Source organism: Carcharodon carcharias, chromosome 7, assembly GCF_017639515.1.
Source record: "Carcharodon carcharias isolate sCarCar2 chromosome 7, sCarCar2.pri, whole genome shotgun sequence".
NCBI classification, from domain to species: Eukaryota; Metazoa; Chordata; class Chondrichthyes; order Lamniformes; family Lamnidae; genus Carcharodon; species Carcharodon carcharias.
Window position 1 is genome coordinate 132,521,784 of NC_054473.1, and position 19,647 is coordinate 132,541,430.

General features: G+C 40.5%; 1 protein-coding gene across 4 annotated transcripts in view; it reads right to left on the reverse strand.

Moving 5' to 3' along the window:
• nfatc3a (nuclear factor of activated T cells 3a) overlaps positions 1-19,647 on the reverse strand; it is a 158,841-nt gene that overhangs the window by 83,071 nt on the left and 56,123 nt on the right. For all 4 annotated transcript variants that reach the window (XM_041191395.1, XM_041191397.1, XM_041191398.1 and 1 more), the window contains one exon: positions 4,539-4,738. In XM_041191395.1, coding sequence (XP_041047329.1) covers positions 4,539-4,738 — 200 coding nt within the window. The remainder of the gene's footprint in view (positions 1-4,538; positions 4,739-19,647) is intronic.

Here is a 19,647-nt window from a genome sequence, read left to right on the forward strand (position 1 = left end):
AATAAAATGCTCCGTCATTCAATAAGATCATGGTTGATCTGTTGTGGCTTTAACTTCATTTTCCTGCCTGCAACCCCACCACCCCCCCCACCACTCCCCCCCCCACCCCACCCCACCATAACCCTGACTCCTTTGTATATCAAAAATATCTCAGAAGGTTGTGGGGTTGGATGAGATTACAGAGATAAGGATGGGCAAGCAAGGATTTAGAGGGATTTGATAAAAGGGTGAGAATTTTAAAATTAAGGCGTTGTTTGACCAGGAGCCAACGTAGGCAGCAATCTGGATGTCATCACAATAATCGGAAACTATCAAACTACAACGTTCAGAACATGTGGAAAGAAGAGAAATAAATAAAATGAGTCTTACAAAAAACCTTCAATTGTAACATATTAAGTCTATCATTTACAAAAATAGCACCAGCAATGAACAATGCTCCCCTCTGGGTCGCCATACCTATATTAGCTCCTGTTCTCTTAAATTGGTGGAATTAAAGCACTAATGGGTCTGGCGGAGGAATGTGTACATGCTGGAAACCTTTTTGCAGCTTCCCACTCCTCTACAAATTTGAAAAAGTTAGGTAGAATCAATTTCAGCTCCAAGATTTCTACCAAAGAACAGTTACAGCACAGGAGGTGCTCCATCGTGTCAGTGACAGCTCTCTGCAAGAGCAACTCAGCTTGCCCCATAAGAACATAAGAAATAGGAGGAGCAAACCATACGCCTTTGAGCTTGTTCTGCCAATCAATACGATCTTGGCTGGTCTTCGAATTTAACTCCAATTTCCTGCCACTCCCCATATCCCTCGATTTCCTGAGAAACCAAAAATTTATCATGTCCTACATACATTCAAAGGTGGAGCATCCACAACGTTCGAAGTAGAGAATTTCAAAGATTTACAATCCTTTGAGTGAAGAAATTTCTCCACGTCAGTCTTAAATGATCGATCACTTAACCTGAGACTGGTTTACTAGATTCCCCACCCAGAGGAAACAACCTTTCAGTGTCCACTCTGTCAAGCCCCTTAAGAATCTTACATATTTCAATTAAATCAACTCTAATTCTTCTAAACTTCAGCCTCTCATCACAGGACAATCCAATGATTGATGTCAGGCTAATTGACCTGGAGTTCCCGGTTTTCTCCCTCCCTCCTTTCTTCCATAGCGATATTACATTTGTTAGCTTCTACTCCGCTGGAACCATTCTAGAATTTAGGGAATTTTGGAAACTCAATCATCAGGTATCTCTTTTAGAGCCCTAGGATGTGGACCATCATTAGTCCCTAATGTTTCTCCAGTACTTTTTCTCTGTGTATATTAATTACCTTAATTTCTTCACTCTAATTAGCCCCTATGTTGCCTTCTATTCCTGTTATGTAATTTGTGTCCTCTACTATAAGGCAACACAAAATATTTGTCCAATGTCTCCCATTTCCTCATTCCCCATAATTTCTTTTGTCTCTGCCTCTAAGAGACTTACGTTTACTTTAGTTATTCTCCTTTTCATATACTTGTAAAAGCTCTTTCTGGCTGGTTTACTTTCATTTTTTTTCCTCTTTTTCTTGGCCTTTTGTTGGTTTCTAAACTATTCCTAAACTGGAGACTTACTACTAATTTTTTGTAATTTTATAAGCCTCTCTTTTAACTTAATACTATCCTTAACCTCCTTAATAAGTAATAGATGGATCTCTCTTGCTGAGTTTTTGTTTTTCAATGGAATGTATTTTTGTTGAACATTTTGAACTGTTTCTCACTGTTTATTTACCACCATATCTTTTATTCTGTTTACCTAATCCACCTCAGCCCACTCTCCCTTCTTACCTATGTAATTGGCTTTGTTTAAGTTTATGATTCTTGTTTGTTATTAAAATATCTTGCTTTCAAACTTAACATGGAATTCAAGTGTATTATGATCACTGTTTCCCAGTGGGTCTTTTACTATGAGATTACTAATTAACTTTGCCTCATTGCACACTGCTAGATCTAAAATAGCTTTATCCCTAGTTGGTTTCACAATGTATTGCTCCAGGAAACAGTCACAAAGGCATTCTACAAGTTCATCTTCTAGCCTGCCTTTGCTAATTTGACTTCTCTAGTCTATATGAAAATTAAAGTTCCCCACAATTACTGCATTCTCTTTGTTACAAATTCTGACAATTTCTTGCTTAATACTCCTAATTTTCTTCCATACTGATTCTACTTCCTTATCTTGTAAACCAAGATCCTTTCTCACTAAATGTCCTTAGTCATACTTTACTATCAGGGCTACTTTTCTTAATTTTCCATTCTGTCTGTCTTGACAAAATATTGTGAACCCTGGAATATTTATTTTCCAAACTTGGTCACCTTGTAAACATGTCTCTGTAATGACAATTAGGTCTAAACCATATATCTCTATCTTAGCTACTAGTTCATCAATTTTACTTTATCTGAATGTGCAAAGCATCCAAATAACTTTTTAAAAAATTATTACTATACTCTGCATAGAACTTATTAGCAGATCACAGAATCTTCACAGTGCAGGAGGCCATTCAGCCCATTGAGTCTGCACTGGCTCTCTGAAAGAGCATTCTACCTAGTCCCACTCCCTTGCCTTATCCCCGTAATCCTGCTCATTCTTTCTTTCTTTTCAGATAGCAATCCAATTCCCTTTTGAACACTTTAATGCACTACTGCCTTTAAACTCAGTCCTTTCCTGTACAATTCTGCTCATCTTTACCAACATCGCTACAATGTTCAAAAGTCTTAACTTTTCTCTTTGGATTTCTATATTTCCCTGCACTCAAATCCTCCCCTAACTAACTCTGTTGGTTTACAGCTTGTTACACAATTCCCCAGGATACTGGTCCCAGCCCAGTTTAAGTGGAGCCCATCCCAACAGAGCAGCTCCCTTTTTCTTGAGTACTGGTGTCAGTGCCACAGGAATCTATACCCCTTCTTCCCACACTACTCATTGATTCACACATTTAATTCTCTAATCTTTTTACCCCTATGCCAACTGGCACGTGGCTCAGATAACAATTCAGAGATGATTACTTTTGAAGTTCTGTGTTTTAATTTGGACCCTAAGACCTCTAACTCTCTCAGCAGAACATTCCTATTTCTACCTATGCTGTTAGTTCCTACGACAACATGATCCTCCCCCTCCCAGTCCAAGTTCGTCTCCAGCCACAAGGAGATGTCCTCAACCCTGGCACTGAGCAGGCATCACAATTTTTGGTGCTTCCGGTCATGGCTGCAGAGAATAGTGTCTATTCTATACTGTCCCCTATCACCACCACATTCCTTTTTGCTCTCCCCACTTAAATGGTACCCTGTCCTTTCCCCCAGGCCTGCAATTTTTTTCTCTTCAGGAGCTTTTCCATTTCCCTTCTTATGCCATGATTCAATCTGCCTCCACCATATTTTCAGGTAATACTTTGCAGATCCTAACCAGTAGCTGTGTAAAAAGCTTTTCCTCATTTCTTTTGCCAATCATCTTAAATCAATGTCTTCTGGTTCTCGATCCTTCCACCAACGGGAACAGTTTCTCTCTGTCTATTCTGACGAGACCCCTCAGATTTTGAACATTTGTTTAATTCTCCTCTCAACCCTCCCCTGTGACTAGCTCTGGAAAATACTCTTCTTTAGTTCAATGTTTGGAAATGCATCAGTCGAATCAAGGTCTCATATTTTGATTTATCTACAATCATATGCAATCTCCATCTGTTGGAAGCTTCTCAATATTCCATAAATACCTTGACCACATATTAAACAATTACCCATTCATGCCAGGTACTTTATGCTCTTCAATTAGGACCACAACTTTGTAGATGGTCTGCCATGGAATGAACATTCAGAGATTTCTTCATCTTAATGCAGGGAAGAACATTCTAAGAAAATACCAGTGATATGGGTCTCAATGACGCCTGTTTTTTACTTGAAAGAAACACATCAGGTCAAGTAACCACAAGCATTCAATTGAAAAATATACAATCACATCCAGATTTCTTTTTAAGTTTGTTATGCTCTACACAGTCTCTTGCTGGTGGCCATCATATTTGCTTCATATTGGAATCTAGTTTCTGAAACATGATATTTGTTAACTTTGATTTCCTGTTATCGCCAATACAGGGGGTGATGAGAACTGAGAAATCTAACTTTTAAGTCCTGGAGTTGTGAATAAAACCTTGAAGGGAGATTACCCACTGCATCATCAACACTGATTTTTCTCCGCCATTTATATCGCATAACTATTTTCTGAATAATCAAAGGCAAGAGCTATGAGATACCTTCTCCTGGAATATTCTTCTGAGTAAGATAACTGAGGCTTATGTGTCTTTCTCCACCCTGCGTAAGAAATTTAATTATCGAGACTGTAACTTCGTACAAGCTGGAATTGACAAATGATTTAAGAAAATAACAAATTTAATGAAGTTCCAATGCATTTAGCAGTTAACGGGTCACATCAGCAAGTTTTCATCCCTCAAGTATGAAAGGATTTAAACAGCAGAGAAGATGAAAACATAAATATCATTATACTATGGTTTGGTCAAGTACCTGGCAGTCATATTGTTTTCAGGTAGAAGAGGAATTTCAAGAACCTTTGTACTGGTAACTATAATCTCCTGGCTAGCTGTAGCAACAGTCTTCCCAGTGATTCTGTGCACCTGGTAGAATGCATGTGGTCTTAAATAGCGATCATCAGCAGTTCCAATGAACATCTGCAGGTTGATTGGCTTTTCATTGTAACCTTGAAGCTGCAAAAGACAACATGTTTACATTAAGCAAAAGCTACCAGATTTTTCAGGCTTTCTTCGGTGAGAGGACCAGACCATCTTCAAAACCCTAAGTTATTTTTTTAAAAGGAATGAGACTTCATTTTAGCAACACAGCATTTTTGAGTTATTTTTCTCCCCTCAAAACTTAACATCTTTTCTTCTCAGTCTTTTCTGGTTCACCATGAACAAGATAACTTCGAAATACAGCAACCACATATCAGAAATACTATCATAAAACTGCCTACGCATTATTATAGTGCTCTATAATCATCCAACACATAGGCAACAGACATACTGCAAATCCAAAATAAGCCACAATAGTAGTGTGCAAAATTTCACACTGCATTGCAAAAAAGGGCACAGAAATATTGTTGTCAAGAACTTAAGTATCAATGCCCAAACGTGGAAACAAAATTGCAGTTTTGAGTTTGATTACCGCAATTTAAAAACGATTACATTGGCTTTTGCCCATTACATGGTCTCAACTTCTTTCAGAGAGAAACAAAATAATGCAGCAATTTAGAAAGGCATAGAAAATGACCGTATTGGAAATCAAAAGTAAAATACTGCAGATGCGAGAAATCTGAAGTAGATACACAAAATGCTGGAAATACTCAGCAGACCAGGCAGCATCTGTGGACAGCGGAAGAGAACTAATGTTTCAGGTTAATGTCGTTTCATCAAAACTGCATGTCAAAGATATAACAGGTTATATACAAGTCCAGAATCACCAAAGGGTTTGGTGGGAGGGGAGAGAACAAAAGGGAACGTCTGTGATAGGGTGGAAGGCAGGAGGACCTAAATTACAAGAGGTAAAGGCAAAAGGAAATGGTGATGGGACAAGTAATCTGCAAACTGTAGAATTATTAACTTAAATAAAAGCAACTGAATAATTTCCTGTTGGAAAAGAAAAGCAGAAATTTATTTCCATCCACACTAAAAGCCTCTTTTTTTTTCCAGATTTTAAAACTACAGCTTTGGAGTTTCAGGAGTTTACTTAGATTAGTACTTTGAGGGTCAAAAGAATGAAAGCATCAATCAAGAAAGGATTGCAGATGGTGCAGAACTACCTTTCCGCTATAAAGGTTCAGCTGTTTCCTGTGTATTCCTGTGGTCTTTGCTGCTTAAACCATTTTGTTGAATGATACATATGAAATTGAAAACTGCTGTCAAAGTCAGGAGTTTGGCAGATAAAAAATTGTCTCATTCGTTGTTCCCCAATTTCTGTACACACAAGACCAATATTGTGCCCAGGATGATGGGGGCAGAGATTGGTGATGATGGCAGATGGGAAAGATGATTTTAACATCATAACGCTAACACACAACATTAAAGAAAACCATTGGCCAGCAAAAACAGGAAGTTACGGCTGTTTAATACAGCAAGACCAAACTCTCTAACACTTCCTACTCGGCTTGACTGGGTAAGTAACAAAGCTCAATATCATTCTACTAATTTCTTCCGTAGGCTGAATTTCATCACCATTAAATAGGTGATTTGGTACACTTACTTCTTCATGTAACAACATTCAAAGTAGAAACTTATATTCTTTTTAGCCTTTGAAAAGCACATGTCATCCATCAACACCTGAAAACCATAACCAGGATGCTACAGAGGGGTGATGGCCTCTCCCACCAGCTGGAAAGTTGGGGGCAACTCCACCTTCATCAATACAAAAATAAAAATACCTAGAAAAACTCAGCAGGTCTGACAGCATCTGCGGAGAGGATCACAGTTAACGTTTAGAGTCCGTATGACTCTTCAACAGAACAAAGTAAAAATAGAAAAGGGATGAAATATAAAGCTGGTTTAAGGGGGTGGTGGGACAGGTAGAGCTGGATAGAGGGCCAGTGATAGGTGGAGATAGCCAAAAGATGTCATAGACAATCTGGTTGTGGCTTCCACCTTCACCAATCCTGGAAGCCACAACCAGATTGTACAGTCCTCAGGCAATCAATAGCCTGCAGTAGTGGCCTATATGTCTCTGACGCAGGATGTCCCTCCTCCAGAGCTACCGGCCAGAGGGCCAGCAGCTCTTCAGTCCCAGCAGCAACCATTGAGGAGGGTTGGAGTACAGGTAAGTGAGGTCAGTGATCGCCAAGGCCAATCAGGATGGCCCCAGCAAGGGGATGTTGATCATGAAGGCATGAGGGTTGTTTGTCTATTCTCTTCAACAAGTGAGTTAAAGGGAATAGGAGGTAGACAGGAAAATGAAGTTGAGGCAACAATCAGATCAACCTTGATCTAAGTAAATGACGGAGCAGGCTCAAGAGGCCAAATGGTCTACTCCTGCTCCTGATTTGTATGTTCGTATGTGTCTCTATTGTACCAAGAATGGGCAGCAGGAAAGTGACTGGCAAGACACCCCCTGCAATCCAACCTGATGTTAGGCCCTGCTGGGTGACATAAAATTACAGTCCATATCTTCAAGATATTTTGGAAATTCCCTCCTCTTCTGCTGGTTTGTGCCCGAGTCAACAGGCAACTGTGACGCTTTGTTACCTTTTCCGAGCTGTCGTACATGTGTTTAGACTTTAGGGTTGAGAGCCTGTTTGACCATGGAGAACACAGCTAAGCCTTATTCTGTCCCCATACAGACACTTTCCAGCTGGGATTACTGGATATCAATAAGGAGCATATGTAGGAAAATAATTGATAACTTCCTGTCTTTTTACAACTGCACTGGCTTCAATGTGTAACTTTCATCAGCTATATAATAAAACATCATTAAACTAACAAGGGCTCTCTATTTTGGAAAAATTAATCTGGAGAACATTTTACTACAGAGGCAAAACAATTTGTGTAATGCTTCAGGTTTACAGTGAAGACAGAAAAAATACTATTTAAGAAGGACAGTATGAGGGATGTTTTCACTATAAAATGCTCCCTTTGCTCCAATCTGTGCACTATTAAAATCTTAAAAATTTGAAACTCGATATATATTATTTTGATTAGTGAGCTATCCTCATACCATGAACCTAACTTTGCTGGTGTCATAGATACATCAGTAAACACCTCCATAAAAAAAAAACTTGAAATCAGCACGAAGGATCAGAGGTGCTCCAGTCACAAAAATCAATAGCAGTCATGTGGTGCTCTGTAGTCAGCTGAGAAGCGCTTTGGTTCAAAGTAAACCAAAGTCTCCACTGACAGAGAGGAGATATGCCAATCAAGTACATCTTGTGCTCAAAAGTAACACATTTGTTCATTGTGCAGTAAGTATTTAATTTATCCCTTCTCTTGCCTACCCTGCATTTAACAAGCAAGAATAGCAAAAAATAAGCTCACTTTTAACTCTAATTTTAACTTGCAGGCTGACGGAGGTAAGGCAAGCACCAACATCCTCTTGACCTCAGCATAAGAGGCCTGAGAGATTTTAACTGCTGAGTCACTTTTTAAAAACAGGAACCGCCCCCCATTCCTCCCCCAAAGAAGCCAGAAGTGGCAGCTAGCAGCTGAGACAAAAGAAGCCGTCTTTGGCACTGGGAGCTCATGATCGAGAAAGGAGGGAGCCTAGGGATCTGTGCATATGGTGATCCCACTGCTAAATATGTTGAGCCCTTTTTGTAGGCATTCCAGAAAGATGCCTTAAACATGCACTAGGCCCATTAAATATGTAAATTAGTGGCCTAACACTTGTTAAAGAACTCCTTTTCAAAATCTGTCAGCAATGATTGAGCCCCCATGGTTGTTACTTTTTTTCCCTTAGAAAGATATAAATTGCTTTTTAAAATAATCTCCTTGATACTACAGAAGTCCCTCAATAGCCTGCTCCAATCCCCACATCTGATTTACCTGATGACTACTGCTGGCAGGGCAGGTGGTCTGATAATTATACCTATCCTGTGAAGTCATGACCAGTGCCAGCATTTCACGCCAAATATATTGACAAGAGCCAAATTGATCTCTACCCTCAGGCCTCCCAGCTTAGGCAAACAGGTTGGACAGCATGTGTCTGGGCCAAAACGAGGTTTTAGGTCTATATCCTTCATGCAACTTCAGGTGCACTTATCCAATCTGAGTAGATGGGTTGAAATATTTTAGTGAGAGGAAGACAAATATTAAGTTGTTTTATTTCATAGACAGAAAGTAAACATACAGTGATGTTATAATCAAAACTTAACTCACTTCACACCCCTTCCCCATGAATGGGAAAATTAATAAACCATGCCACACTTAGCGCAAATGAGCTTAACTTTTCGTGGTCAGCTTTTCAGCTCTGACCTTGAGATCAGTGAATTTTCACTCATTAGGTCAAGGTCTTTTCCCAGACCTAACTGGGCTGGCTGATTTGATTAGATATTTTCCTTCTCCTTTTTGTAAAGGTTATCATTTCAGCTTCATAGGCCAAAAAGTTTGTAGAATCCTCTGCTACAATATTACTGTGCATTCAGCAAATACAATTGCTAATGATGCATTTAATTTCAAATAAAATGGTCTCATGATGATTTAAAACTTGGCAACACGTAAAGATGAAAGCCCAGAAGCATTTCAATATCAAAACATGGAAGGCAGATCAATTTGTAGTCTGGATTGGCTTTGGAAAACCCATATCTACAATAATTAGAAAATACTAATTTTCAAATTAAATGACTGGTATTAGCAGAACTAAAGCAGTAACCCAAATGCTCATTTCCAAATTCTTAATGCTGAGAAGATAGATGTGTGTGGAAACAATACTTACACTATAAACCATCTGACAACTATTAAAACTAAATTAAATGACTACAAAATAAGTTAGCTTCCAAAATGCTTCACTATAAATGAATGCTGGATCCAATTTAATATTTAAGAAATTAAAAGTGAATAAAATGTAATATTTTACAATCAGCAAAAATAAGGTTCAATGGTATAAATCTTACAACATTTATCTGCCAAACAGAAATCATTCAAATCTACCAAACGAATCTGAGTGAGCTTTGTTAGCTCTTGACTGGGACTTAAATATTTGTCCCCTCCTAGCTCAAATCAACGAATGACCTCCTCACTGGCTAGACTCCACCTTACATAAACTTTTGATTCATCCAAAATTTATAGCCCAAATCCCATAAGGCACAACATCCTACTTCCCCCCATAACCCTGTCCTCAATGACCTCCATTAGCTTCCTGTTCCTCATCACATCAAACTTCAAAATCCTCGTCTCCATCACTAATCCCTCAATGGTCTCATTACCCAACTCTGCAACCTCCTGTAGCCCTATATCCATTTGCATTTTCCACTCTTCCAACTTTAGTCTACTAGACATTTTCTCATCCCTTCAAATTACCATCAGTAATCTTCAGCCGTTTAACCCAAAACTCTATCTCCCAAAACCTGTCTACCTTACTACGTCTCCCCACACCTTAAAACTTACCTCTTCAACTTGTTCCCCAAATTGCCCTGCTACTCAATTCAACCTCCGTTAAACACCATGGAGTAATTTGCTATAATAAAGGGAGTGTAGAAGTAAAAATTGTTCTGAAACATCTGATTAGAGTGTCAAGTAGGAAAGACGGAATTTGCATTTTTTTATAAGCACCTTTCACAACCTCAGGACGTCCCAAAGTGCTTTACATCCAATTCAATTATGAAATATAGTTGTTATCGGAATGTAGGGAAATGTAGCAGACAACTTGCGCACGGCAAGGTCCCACAAACGACAAGGAGCTAAATGACCAGATAATGTGTTAGTGGTCTTAGTTGTGGGATAAATTTTGACCAAAGCATCTGGAGAATACTTTTTGTTTAAAAAAATGCCATGGTATCTTTTATTCCCACCTGAGGTGGCAGATAGGGCCTTGGTACTATCCAAAAGATGGGGACTTTGACAGCGCACAACTTCCTTTGAACTGGACCAAAGTCACAGCCTAGGGTGGGACGTTAATCCATTGCCTTCTGACACAGAGGCAGGAATGCTACCAGAGCCAGGGCTCACACTACGCATAAGTTGGATAAGAAAACTGAAGAAACTCTTTGTGCATCCTTTCAAATTCTCAAATTCTATTCTGCAAAGTAAGACTTTGCTATTTTGTTGCAATTCAGTTTTCCAATTCATACATTGTGGTTTCATAATAATCCATTTTGGCTCTTACACTGTGGACATAATCATTCTCTGCAAATAAAGATAATTAATAAGACAATCGTGAAATACATTTAAATTAATGTAAATAAATTAGAGGCAAGCAACACATTTAATTGGTATGCAAATATATGATCAGATGATAGCTCCATGCCATTTGGAATTGGAAAATGTCTCTAAACTACCTTTCCCCACTTTCCTCCACCCGCCCTTTTCTTTGTAAATCATACATTCGCCTCCACCTTTGATGTCCTGGCCCCCAGTAAAATCCTTACATTCTTCCTACATGATTATGCGCCATGGCACAGACCCTATCCTCACTCCCAAAGAGCCCAGAGTTGAAAGATTATGGGCAGGGTTTTCGGGTTGGCAGATGGCTCTGATCGGCGGGCCTGGGAACAGCTGGGGAACGGACCGCCGCCCATGATCAGCCCCAACCGTAATTTCACGCAGGCTGGCAAATTAACGGCCAGCCAGCGTGAAAGGTGCGCTGAAAGGCTCAGTGCTGCTGGGGTGGGGGTGAGAGGAGGGCAGGAGCTGAAGTCAGCGCGGAAGCAGGGGAGCGCAGAATGAAAGCTCCCTGAAAGCAGAGAGCTGCCTCAGGGAGCTGAAGAATTTAAATTCAATAAAAACAAATTTAAAAATCTGGAAGAAATGCCCACGCATCAGAATGAGTCACCTTAACATATGGATGCTGAAATTTGTGTCCAACATTTTTATCTTTTTTTAAATTAATCTCAGAAACCTCATCCCGCCCTTGGGTGAGGTTTCCTGAAAAATGCAAAGGCCGCCTGGCCGATTCACCCGCCCACCAACCATAACGTCAGATGGGCAGCGAGCAATCCCAGTTAATTGCGCCATTAATGGGCTTAATAGCCCTATTAATTGTTGGTGGTGGCACTGCCGATTCTCACGCTTGCCCACGGATTAAAATATTACACAAGCATGCGATGACGTCGGGACAATCACCCGTGTCAGGTGCTCGCCCGCACTCCGAGCGAAAAATTCTTCCCTACAGCACACACTAGTTTAGCTATTCATCACCAGATCTAACTGGGCTCCTCACTCCTCTCAAAACAGCCCACAGTTCACGATAATTCTGAAACAAAGATAGCCCCTAGCTTCTTTCCAACCCCCTCCCCACAACCCCAAGAATAATCTTTTTAAACAACTCTGCCCTGTCCCCTTCACCCTCAACTCCAACAAGTGCAATGAGCTCATGGACTTCCTTGTTACTAAAATAAAGACCATCAGCTGTTTACACTGCTTCCCTGCCACCCAAGATAAATATCCTTAAGATTACCCACCCCCAACTGGACTTCCATCATTTTATTTTCTCTCCCTCTGCTGACAATCACAGCAAAGAAGGTATTCACATAAAGTGGTTCATCTTCAGTCATCAGTGCCTGTGAGGGATCCTCCGCTGTGCTTCCCCTGCTGGTGGAATGTATTTACAGCATGTATTTGATTAAAATTGAACTGTACAGAGTACTTTGTATGTCTCTATCTATATATATATGCAGAAGGCTATGTTAATTTATGTTTCTTTTCTTATTTATTTGTTCACGGGATGCGAGCATTGCTGACTAGGCCAGGATTTACTGCCTATCCCCAATTGCCCTTGAGAAAGTGGTGATGAGCTGCCTCCTTGAGCCGCTGCAATCCACATGATGTAGGTGCACCTACAGTGCTGTTGGGAAGGGAATTCAAGAATTTTGAACCAGCAACAGTGAAGGAACGGTGATATAGTTCCAAGTCAGGATCATGTGTAGCTTAGAGGAGAACTTGCAAATGGTGGTGTTCCCATGCATCTGCTGCCCTTGTCCTTTCAGGTGCTTGAAATCGCAGATTTGGAAGGTGCTGCAGTGCATCCTGTAGATGGTACACGTTGCTGCCACTGTGCATCGTAGGTGGAAAGAGTGAATGCTTAAGACAGTGAATGGGCTGCCAACCAAGTGGGCTGCTTTGGCCTGGATGGTTTCGAGCTTTTCAAGTTTTGGAGCTGCACTCAGCCAGGCAAGCACAGAGTATTCCATCACAATCCTGATTTGTGCCTAGTAGGTGGAGGATAGACTTTGGGGAGTCAGGAGAGGAGTTGTCGCAGAATTCCCAGCCTCTGACCTGCTATTGTTGCCACAGTATTTATATGGCTGTTCCATTTCAGCTTCTGGTCAATGGTAACCCCCAGGATGTTGATAATGGGGGATTCAGTGATGGCATTGACATTGAAACTCAAAGAGAGATGGTTAGGTTCTCTTTTGTTGGAGGTGGTCATTGTCTAGCACCTGTATGATGCAAATTTCACCTGCCACTCCTCAACCAAAGCCTGATTGTTGTCCAAATCTTCCCACATAAGGACACAGACTGTTTCAGTATCTAAGGAGTTGTGAATCGTGCTGAACATTGTGTAATAATCAGCGAACATCCCCACTTCTGACCTTATGATGGAGGGAAGGTCATTGATGAAGCAGCGGAAGGTGATTGGGCCCAGGACACTACCCCGAGGAACTCCAGCAGCGATGTCTTGGGATGGAGATAATTGACCTCCAACAAAAGTGTGAAAAATACAGTGCATGAAGCAGAAAATATATGAACACCCCCAACAGTTAGACAAAAGAGTCGTGCCATTGTGGTATTGTCACTGGACTAGTAACCCAGAGACACAGGGTAATGCTTGGGGTTCCCGGGTTCAAATCCCACCATGGCAGATGGTAAAATCTGAATTCAATAAAAATCTGGAATTGAAAGTTTAATTATGACAATGAAGCCATTGTTGATTGTCGTACAAACCCATCTGGTTGGTTCACTAATGTCCTTTAGGGAAGGAAATCTGCCATCCTGATCTCCAGACCAAGGAACGCAAGTGCCACTGAAATGGCCTAGAAAGTCATTCAGTTGTATCAAACCGCTAAAAAGTCTAAAAGGAATGAAACCAGACAGATCACCCAGCATCGACCTAGCCACCAGAAACAACAACAGCAAACTTAGCCCTGTTGACCCTGCAAAGTCCTCCTTCCTAACATCTGCAGGCTTATGCCAAAATTGGGAGAGCTGTCCCACAGACTAGTTAAGCAACAGCCTGACTTAATCATACTCAAGGAATCGTACCTTATAAATAATGTCTGAGACAGCAACATCACTGCCACCAGCAGTGGTGGCAGCACAGTGGTATACAGTCGGAAGAGCGTTGCCCTGGGAGTCCTTGACAACAATTCTGGCCCCCATGGCATTGGGTCAAACATGGGCAAGGAAACCTCATGCTGATTATCACATACCACCTGTCAGCTGATGAATCAATACTTCTCCAAGTTGAACTTGGGGGAAGCACTGAGGCTGGCAAGGACACAGAATGTACTCTGAGTGGGGAACTTCAATGTCCATCACAAAGAGTGGCTCGGTAGCACCACTACAGACCGAACTGGCAGAGTCCTAAAGGACACCACTGCTAGACTGGGTCTTTGGCAGGTGGTAAGGGAAACAAGAGGGAAAAAAATACTTGACCTCATCCTCACCAACCTGCCTACTGCAGAGGCATCTGTCCATGAGAGCAACACTAGGAATGACCACCGCACAGTCCTTATGGAGATGAAGCCCCATCTTCACAGTGAGGATACCCTCCATTCAGGTTGTGTGCGGCACTATAACCGTGCTAAGTGGGATAGATTTCGAACAGATCCAGCAACTCAAAACTGGGCATCCATGAGGTGCTGTAGGCCATCAGCAGCCACAGAATTGTACTCAACCACAATCTGTAACCTCATGGTCCAGCATATTCGCCATTCTACCATTACCATCAAGTCGGGGGGGGGGGGGGGGGGGGGGGGGGTTCAACTCTGCTTCAGTGAAGAGTGCAGGACATACCAGGAGCAGCACCAGGCATTCCTAAAAATGAGGTGTTAACCTGATGAAGCTACAGCACAGGACTACTTGCATGCTGAACAGTGGAAGCAGCATGCAATACACAGAGCTAAACAATTACACAACCAGTGGACCAAATCTAAGTTCTGCAGCCCTGCCACATCCAGTTGTGAATGCTGGTGGAGCAGGATCCACAAATATCCTCACCCTCAATGATGGGGGAGTCCAGCACAGAGCAAAAGTCAAGGCTGAAGCATTTCCAACAATTTTCAAACAGAAGTGCCGAATGGATGATCCATCTCGGCTTCCTCATGAGGTCCCCAGCATCACAGTACCAGTCTTCAGCCAATTCAATTCGCTCCACATATCAAGAAATGGCTGAAAGCACTGGATACAACAAAGGCTATGGGTCCTCACAACATTCCAGCAATACTACTGAAGACTTGTGCTCCAGAACTAGCCACGCCCCTAACTAAGCTGTTTCAATACAACTATAACGCTGGCATCTACCAAACAATATGGAAAATTGCCTGGGTACGTCCTTGTCCACAAAAAGCAGGACAAATCAAACCCTGCTAATTACCGTCCCATCAGTCTGCTCTCAATCATCAGCAAAGTAACGGAATGTGCTGTCAACAGTGCTACCTAGCAGCACTTACTCAGCGATAACTTGCTCACTGATGCTCAGTTTGGGTTCAGTCAGGGCCACTCAGCTCCTGACTTCATTACAGCCTTAGTCCAAATATAAACAAAAGAGCTGAACTCAAGAAGTGACGTGAGAGTGACTGCCCTTGACATCAAGGCAGCATTTTACTAGGTGTAGGAAGGAACCCTAGCAAAACTGAATCAATGGGGATCGGGTGGGGGGAAGCGCACCATTGGTTGGAGTCATATCAGCACAAAGGAAGATAGTTGTGGTTGCTGAACATCAATCATCTCAGGCTCAAGACATCACTGCAGGAGTTCCTCCAGGTAGTAGCATTGCTTCATCTTCAGCTGCTTCATCAATAACCTTCCTTCTATAATGTCAGAAGTACGGATGTTCACTGATGATTGCATCTACAGCACAGGGCCTCAGTGGTTCAAGAAAAGGCTCATCACTATCTTCTCAAAAGCAATGAGGGTTGAGCAATAAATGCTGGCCTAGTTAACGACACCCACATCCCGTGAAAAAATAAATTTTAAAAATTGCCAGTGAGTGTTAAAATTGAGCAGTCGTTCACATTTTAAATCTGAAACTGGCCTTAAATAAAGGACTGAGAATTCAATTTACAGCATATTTCAAAGTCATCAGGGGAAAAACAAATAAACTCCTAATTCTCACAGAATGAGGGGGAGTCCCAGTTCCTATCCATTAATTAATTGAACTCTACTTATGCAAACTGAAAATGCTGAGTGTATGAATGAGGTTGGTAAATCCTTTGAACTGTTCTGGGAAAATATATCCTGTCATAGCCTATGCTTTTGACACACTGAGGCCTTGAAGTAAAAATTTTAACAAAGGTATTAAAAGGATAATTCAATTGGTAAACTTGATCACAAGATTATGAAGTGCTTTTCTGTTTCCCTTTTCATTTTGTTTAATTTGGCAGTAGAAATTTAAGTTTAAGAAATTGATATTTTTTCCCCAAATGTATTTTGAATGATTCAATTATTTCAATTCCTCTTACTTTCATTCTTAGGTTTTCCTGACTGGTCATTCAGGCTTGGTTTTCATGAGGCCTTCATAATTTTTCATTGGTCGTGTTATAGCAAATTTTGATTCTGATCTGCTGCTGTTTTACTCTGAAGTCAGGTATCACCAGGTAGATGATGCCATAACAAGGGTAAACAGCATTTAGAGTTTTATAAATAGGGAGATACAGAATAAAGTCATAGTAAATGTGTACAAAACATTGGTTAGACAGTGGTTAAGAATAACATGTAGAGTTTTGGTTGCCCCATTACAGAAAGAATATTGAAGTCATAGACAACATAGATTCATCAGAATGGTGCCAGAGCTGAATGAAAATAATTATGAGGAGAGGCTCAAAATACTGGACCATTTCCACTGCACCAGGCAGGTTAATAAGAAACTTAATAGAGATTAGGATTGTGAAAAGGTTCTGATATGGTGAATAGAAAAAGACCATTTCCCCTTGCTCAGAAGTCAGTGACAAGTGGCCATCAATTTACAGTACCACAGATTAGGATAATCCTTTCCTACAGGCTATGGCATACATTTCTACAGGGAATTCTTGAACCAGAAATCACTGCACTCAAGGGAAGAGGCAAAGGAAAATACGGAGCTGTGCGGAGTGAGCAAAATTGTGGAATTAGTTTTAGTTCACTCTAGCAGTCATCTGAATGACCTCCTCTTGTGCTGTGAACTTCCACCATGCTATGGCACGTAAATATATAAGTGAATGTTCAGGACTGCCAGCTCTGAAACGTTAATGTGGTCTCCTCTCTCCACAGATGCTGCCAGACCTGCTGAGAGTTTCTAAAATTGTTTTTATTTCAGATTTCCAGTATCCACAGTATTTTGCTTTTGACAAAATTATCAATACAGTTACCAATTACATTTACTGTTCACTGAAGAGCTTTCAACTCTTTTCTCAGCAGGCTCAGCATTATCTTCCAATCCACTCCAATTACACATTAATCCAATGTTACTCAGTTCTCCTCTTACATGGTTTAACTTTCCTCCCATGCAACTTCTGACCCTCCCTAGCCCACTAATCTTATGCCTCTGGATACCTTCCTAGGATCTGTCTGCCTTTTCCCCATTGGTCCTCTAACCAAGCACACTCATTTATTATACAATAAATTGAATTCAAATGAATGTTCACTAAGGTTACAATGGAGCTTCAAAACTCACGTCTGAGATTATTTTGTTTTCATGTATTATAAATAAAAATAAAACAGACAGGCCATAAGTTTCTAATGCGCTGAGATGCATATAGGCTTAATGCCAAGAAACTTTGCTGGGCGGAAGGAGAGAGATTGGGTAATAGAGAGATATTTATAATTCAACTTATTGTAATAAAAGCACAACTCTTTTACCTCATAAAATATCCATGAATATGAGGACAATATTGTATTATTTCCGTCTTAAAATGCACCTGCCATTCTTTCATCAATCACATACCAAATTTCAATTGGCAAGTACGGATCAAACGCACCATGTTACAGGGAAGAATGCAGTGTCTGCAGGGTTCATGGTTATTTAATCTAACAAGACCTCAGCCGACCAGCTGTTACACATCACAACTCAAGCATATAAATTCTGAGTTATATTAAAGTACTGACATTTATACCTTCCAGATCAGTAAAACCACCACATGCCCTTTCTGCAGAGATAGTAAACAGAAACTAAAATAAAACTGCTGTATAATATTACATATGTTGATCATCTAATTTAAGGGCATTTTATTTTGGTCTCCATCTGTTCCATCAACACTCTACAGTAATAGCAAAAGAAATCAGCTTATAAACACTGCAAAAATTAAATTATCTTCAAGAACTTAAAAACATTGTAACGTTTAAAGTTATATTCATCATCCTTCGGTTAGTTCAGTGGTCCATTATATATTACACAGTGAGGCCTATTCTCCCCCCAACCCGTGTAACATTACACTTGCACTGACACCCATTGCTTGTACAGGGAACCATTGCCAAGTTGTTTCTTTATGTTTCTCTTGTGTTTCCATGGCAAAGGTCAGTGTGTGCGTAAATAAAATTGCAGTGAAGGGGCTAACACCAAAGGTCACCGCAGGATAAAAAGCAATCCCAAGCAACTGTGCAATTACAGTCATTGTGGCTGTTCTGGGTCATATACTACTTAACTAAATAAACAAGAAAGCAGAGTAGAATTCATTTGAAAAGTCGAATTATTCAGCTGAAAAGCAAAATACATAGGTATAATATTCTAATATGGATTCTTCAGTAATCTTTAAATCAATAGGCACAATATTGAGCTAATCACACAAAATCTGTTTATGCTGCAGTGCAAGAGAACTAGTCCACATGTAAAAACATACCACTGAAGTATGAATAGAGTTCAGTTAATAAAATTAACCTCTAACTGAATGGTTAGCCATTCAGGCTCAGTTAATCAGAGAACTATGGCAATTAATGTCTTGTTGCAACTCTGCATAAAAGAAACAAAAATAGCCACTATAGGTTGATTTCCCCCCAGATCTGCTATCTCTCTTCTTCGCAGCCACAATATGACTATGAAGATTCAATATGCAGTGTACCCATGACCTACTGCATCATGGTAAATTGCCTTTCCTTTCCACCCCACCCCAGAGGGAAACATTCAATGAAATACTAAACCATCTGAACTTTTCACTTACCATGTAACAGAAACCTTCTGTTACCCTAATATCCTGGAATTCCCAGGAAACCCCTCCCCCTCAAAACACCTTTCTCCAACACATCATATGCCCACACCCTTGGGGCATCAGTGTATTCCAGAGCAGTCGAGCAACAAAACCAATGAATTTCAGTATCACCCATGTTCCCTCAATATATGTGATTTTTTTTCCAAAATTTATATGGATTGCTGATTAGATAATCATAAAAGCAGTTCAAAGAGACAAAGAGGATGATATATACTTAGAGGTGCAGGACAAGGCTAGGATACTTAATGAGTGTGTTATATTGGTGTTTACTAAGGAAGAGAAATTTAACAAAATATCAGTGGAAGCGTGGATAGTGAAGGCAATGGATAGTATGAAAATTGAAAAGGAAAAGATACTGAAAAGGCTGGCTATACTTTGGGTAGGTAAGTCACTTGATCTGGATGGCTTGCATCCCAGATTGTTTAAAGGAAGTGGGAGTGGAGAGAGAGAAGGGCTTGCCTTAATTTTTCAAGCTTCCCTAGATATGGGGAAGGTGCCAGAGGGCTGGAGAATGTTAAATATGACACTCTTAACCATGAAACCATTGCCAATTGCCATAAAAACCAATCTGGTTCACTAATG